The sequence below is a fragment of the Prionailurus viverrinus genome, unplaced genomic scaffold (assembly GCF_022837055.1).
Source record: "Prionailurus viverrinus isolate Anna unplaced genomic scaffold, UM_Priviv_1.0 scaffold_49, whole genome shotgun sequence".
NCBI lineage: Eukaryota > Metazoa > Chordata > Mammalia > Carnivora > Felidae > Prionailurus > Prionailurus viverrinus.
Genome location: NW_025927612.1, coordinates 262600 through 267775, shown reverse-complemented (window position 1 = coordinate 267775; position 5176 = coordinate 262600). Strand labels below are relative to the sequence as shown.

At 65.1% G+C, this 5176-nt stretch overlaps 1 protein-coding gene across 1 annotated transcript; it reads left to right on the top strand.

Annotated features, from left to right (window-relative positions):
* Positions 1-808: 808 nt before the first annotated feature.
* On the top strand, positions 809-4803 carry LOC125159380 (paraneoplastic antigen Ma6F-like). Its single transcript, XM_047847723.1, is given in 6 exon segments — positions 809-886; positions 1026-1574; positions 1669-1917; positions 2029-2415; positions 2522-3663; positions 3665-4803. Coding segments are annotated over 6 exon segments (2589 nt in total). The 3' UTR covers positions 3849-4803.
* Positions 4804-5176: the final 373 nt, after the last annotated feature.

Here is a 5176-nt window from a genome sequence, read left to right as displayed (position 1 = left end):
GTGAGTACAGAGTGGTAATGGGGACCTGTTCTTAGTTTCCTCTGTCCCCTACCCTTAGTTTGCAGCCCCCACACATTGGCCACAATTATTGATGGGTCTATTTTGTAGCTGGAGGGCCAAAGGGTGTGCCTGTTGCTTCTGGAGGCTCCAAGGCTTGTCACATCAAGCCCTAACCAAGCAGGTCCCGTTGTCACGGCAACACGGATGCCTCTTCTCCTGCTCTCCTGATCCTGGCATTTGCCCTGCACTGAGATACCGAGATCTTGTTCCCTCATCCACCTGGGGATTCTGGGAACACCGGGAAGCCCACGTGGCCTTAGTACCGAGGACTTGGGAGACCTGCTGGACTGTGCAGTCCTGGGCAGTGCAGCTGAGGTGCATTCTTCTGATCCTGTCGCTCCAGGGCTTTGAGGTGGCCTCCAGAGTCGCCCCACAGCTCGCAGGTGGCGTGTCCCTGCCCAGCAGCGCCTGCAGAGTCAGAGAAAGTGAGCCGGAGACCAGGGGCTTTGCTCCAACGGGACCCTGGAAGTACCGAGCGCCTTGGGTAAGGGCTGGATCTCTGCCAAGGCAGGCAGTGGGGGCAGGAGGCGGAACCCAGTCGGCGCTGGAGGGGAGGGGTGGGAAGAGCGGAGGGCGGCTCCAGTTGCAGAGGGGCAGGTGCTGGTGGGAGAGGGCGGGACCCGGTGTCTAGGTTGCCCAGGCAGAGCAGGGGTGCCCTGGGTCCAGCCCTAAGAAAGAGAGGATGGGAGGGCTCCTGGCTGTGGGGATCAGGAAGAGAGGGCTCCCGGCTGCTGCGGGGTTGCAGACGATGGTGGGAGGGGCTCCGGCTGCAGTGGCCCCAGCAGGGGTGTCGGACAAGGCGAAAGGGGACCTTCTCCTTGCAGAGGTGAAGGGCTGCATGGTGGGGGTTCTGAGTCGTGGCCTGGAAGACGTGAACTGGCCAGGGAGGAGATCCAGGTCGGTGTGGGGGGCGGTGCGGTGGGCTGTCTGGCACCAGTGTCCCTCTCTCCCCTTTGCACCCACAGGCCTCCACTGCAGAGCCTGCGACAGTCGGCGCGCCCCTGTGCGATCGTGCCCCTCCCCCGCAGGTATCCGCGATGGCACTGGCTATGCTTCGTGGCTGGTGCAGGTGGATGGGCATGGATGCTCAGCGCTCGCTGCTCATCCTGGGCACTCCCCACGACTGTGAGGACCAGGAATTCCAGGAGGCCGCGCAGGCTGCCCTCCAGCCCCTGGGAAGATACCGAGTACTGGGCAAGGTGTTCAGAAAGGAGTTCAGATCCAAGGTCGCCTTGGTGGAGATGGCTCAGTATTTAAACCGAAGTGTGATCCCCCGACAAATACCAGGCATGGGAGGACCCTGGACTGTGGTCTTCCTGCCCCAGGCCCCAGAATCAGAGTCACAGGATACACCCAATTTCCTTGCACAGACCCAGAGGCAAGCAGGGGTTGCCTTGGCAGGCGAGGCAGGAGCTGGGGATGGGGCAGGAGCTGGAGGCAAGGCAGCTTCTGGAGGCAAGGAAGGGGCTGGAGGCGGGGCAGGAGCTGGAGGCCAGGAGGGAGCTGGAGGCGGGGCAGCGTCTGGAGGCGGGGCAGCGTCTGGAGGCGGGGCAGCGTCTGGAGGCGGGGCAGCGTCTGGAGGCGGGGCAGCGTCTGGAGGCGGGGCAGCGTCTGGAGGCGGGGCAGCAGCTGGAGGCGGGGCAGCAGCTGGAGGCGGGGCAGGAGCTAGAGGCCAGGAGGGAGCTGGAGGCGGGGCAGCGTCTGGAGACGGGGCAGCAGCTGGAGGCGGGGCAGGAACTAGAGGCGAGGAGGGAGATGGAGGCGGGGCAGCAGCTGCAGGCGGGGCAGGAGCTGGAGGTGAGGAAGGAAGCGAGGCAGAAGCTGGAGGCGAGGCAGGAAGTGAGGCAGGAGCTGGAGGTGAGGAAGGAACTGGAGGCGAGGAAGGAGCTGGAGGTGAGGAAGGAGGTGAGGCAGGAGCTGGAGGTGAGGAAGGAACTGGAGGCGAGGCAGCGGCTGGAGGCGGGGCAGGAGCTAGAGGCGAGGCAGGAGCTGGAGGCGGGGCAGCGGCTGGAGGCAGGGCAGCAGGTGGAGGCGCAGAAGGAGCTGGAGGTGAGGAAGGAACTGGAGGCAAGGCAGGAACTGGAGGCAAGGCAGCGGCTGGAGGCGGGGCAGCGTCTGGAGGCGGGGCATGAGCTGGAGGCGAGGCAGCAGCTGGAGACGTGGCAGCGGCTGGAGGCGGGTCAGCGGCTGGAGGCCAGGAAGGGGCTGGAGGTGAGGAAGGAACTGGAGGCTAGGCAGCAGCTGGAGGCGGGGCAGGAGCTGGAGGCAAGGCAGAAGATGGAGGCGGGGCAGCGGCTGGAGGCAAGGAAGGAGCTGGAGGCGGGGCAGCAGCTGGAGGCGGGGCAGCAGCTGGAAGCCTGGTAGTGTCTGGAGGCTGGGCAGCAGCTGGAGGTGAGGAAGGAGAGGAGGCAGAAGCTGGAGGTGAGGAAGGAACTGGAGGCGAGGCAGTGGCTGGAGGTGAGGAAGGAACTGGAGGCGAGGCAGTGGCTGGAGGCGAGGAAGGAGCTGGAGGCAGGGCAGCCACTTGGGCCAGGCAGGGCCTGAAGAGGAAGCAGGAGAGTCAGATGAGGAGGGAGCCGCTGGGGACGCAGGAATTGCAGGTTTGTTAGGATCTGTGAGTGTGGCAGGAGCTGCAGGTGAGGCGGGACCTGCAGGTGAGGAAGGAGCTGTGGGTGTGGCAGGAGCCATAGGTGCGGGAAGATCCTGGACCCAGCCTTGGAGCCCGGCCTGGCAGCCTGTGCTGGAAAACAGGGCCTCTATGAAACTGAGAACCTTTCCTGGAATGGAAGAGCCACACCGAGAAGAAGAGTCCTTTGAGAGCTGGCTGGATCACACCAGCGACATGCTGTACCTGTGGTGCCACATCACAGAAAGGGAGAGGAGGAGGAGGCTGATGGAGAGCTTGGGTGGCCCCGCACTGGATCTCGTGTGCGGCCTCCTGGCAGAAAACCCTGACGTCCCTGCACAGGATTGCCTGGCCGCGCTGGTCCAGGTGTTTGGGAGGAAGGACACCCCCACGACCGCACGGCTGAAGTTCCTGACCTGTGGCCAGCGGCCCCAGGAGACTCTCTTTGTCTATGTGATTCGCCTGGAAGGCCTGCTGCAGTCGGCCGTGGAGAAGGGGGCCATCCATCCCAACGTTGCGGACCAGTTGCGCGCCCGGCAGGTGCTGATGCGGGCCCGCCCCAACGAGATGCTCGAGAACAAGCTGAGGAGGATGCGGCTGGACAGGAGACCACCTGGCTTCCTGGGCATGCTGCGGCTCATTCAGGAGACCGAGGCATGGGAGGCCACCGCAGCTAGGAGTGAGCACTTGCAAGTGGAAGAGGGGGCCCGTGTGGGCACCGGAGGCCTGGCCGCTGCCCGGGCCAGTGGAGAGGTTGCCGAAGCCTCCCCAGCCAGGGAAGATGCTTCCCAGGCTGCCCCGGCCAACCTAGGGGCCAGTGAGGCCGTTCCTGGCAGTGCCGAAGCTGATACGGCTGCTCCTGAAGCCCATGATGCCGCCAGGGCAGCCCTCGTCCCTGAGGAGGCCCCCAAGATCTTCCCTGCCACGCAGGAAGATGAAAATGCTCCCGCCTCTGCGGGCCTAGCTCAGGCAAGGGCTGATGGGCAGCGCTTCCAGGGAGGGCCCGGGAGGTCCTGGCTGTGAGCCGGAGGGCCTCGCCCAGGCAGGAGACCAGGAGGCTGGGGAGCCCCTGGAGGAGGGGCCCAAGCCCATCCCAGAGGAGTCGGGAAACGAGGACGGGGCTGGGGAGGTGAGGCCCCCCAAGTCCTCCTCGGGCAAATAGGCTCAGAAGGCCCAGGGGCCCCCTCTCCTCTCAGGCAGCAGCGCTCTGGAGGCAGGGGGAGGCCACGCCAGGGCAGCAGCCTCTCCCCACATGGAGGCAACAACCCACCCAGCCCAAATTCCCAGGACCCCATCTTCCCAAGGCACCCTGGCCACCACCATCAGCCCTTCCAACGGACCAGGATGACCATACTTGATGCAGAGTGGGGCAGGGAGAGGTGCCCCCTCCCATGGCAGCTCCACCCCAGCCCCAGCCCCAGCCCCAGCCCCAGCCCCAGCCCCAGCGCGAAACCCTGCCAGTCCAGGCAGCCAGCCTGGGAAGCACCCCTGAGTGGCTGGCCCTAGCCTAGGTGAGGGGCACCTGAAAATGTGTGCCACCCACACTGGCCTGGGAGATGGTAGGGGCCGTCTCAAGGGTGCCGGCCCCTCGGGCCGCCCAAGAGGGGGACCCTCATTCACTGACCCGTGGAGCACGTCACTCCACGCTCTGAGAAGCCCACTTGTGCCTCTGTAGGCCACTTAGTGACGACCCCCCCCCCCCCGTGTCAAGTGGCACCCCCAGCTCCCCCTACACGCACCCTAGTTACCATTCCCGTGCAGAGCCCTGAGGTGTGCAGGAGCCCGCGGCGGGTGTCCTGGCCTGACGCAGCAGCCACCTCTCAGCCCCGGGTGTGTGGCACGAGCTTCAGTGCGAGCCCAGGCTCTGCTCGCTGTCGTGCGGTGTCGTGAGCTCAGCCCATGCTTCCTCGGTGTAGGTTTAGGCCAACTGCTGCTTGTTCTTGTGGAGATGTGTGTGTGTTCTTATCTGAGCAGCCGCCCCCACCCCGCCCCGGAGACCTGTCGAAGCCCAGTCCCAGGAGATGGCGGGAAGGACAGAAGAAGGCACGGCTGGTGCTGACCCCGCGACCTCAGGAAGGAGGCACTGGACCAAGGACAGAGGTGGCCTGCGGGAGTCTCCGTGGAAACCGTGCTGTGATGTGCCACTCTCTTGTTACTTGTGACTGAGTTTCTTTGGCTTGTCCGAGTGCCCCATGCTGCGTTTTGCAGCGTCCTGTGACTGTCCTGTGCAGGCCATAGGGCAGGGCCAGGCCCCAGCATGTCGGCCAGAGGGGAGAGTGCCCTGGAGTGAGGGGCCATGGCCAGCGTCCATCATCCTGGCCAAAGGCTGATCGGGGGGCCCTCAGAAAGGGAGATTATGGCAGGGGGGCCACGGTGTTGGGGGGAACAGAGGCACCTCCTTTGGGACCCAGGAGGAGGGGTTCCGTGACCTATGGGCTGTAGTGGCTGTTCGACATTCCTCTCTGTGTTGTCATTCCCTCTCTTCAATGG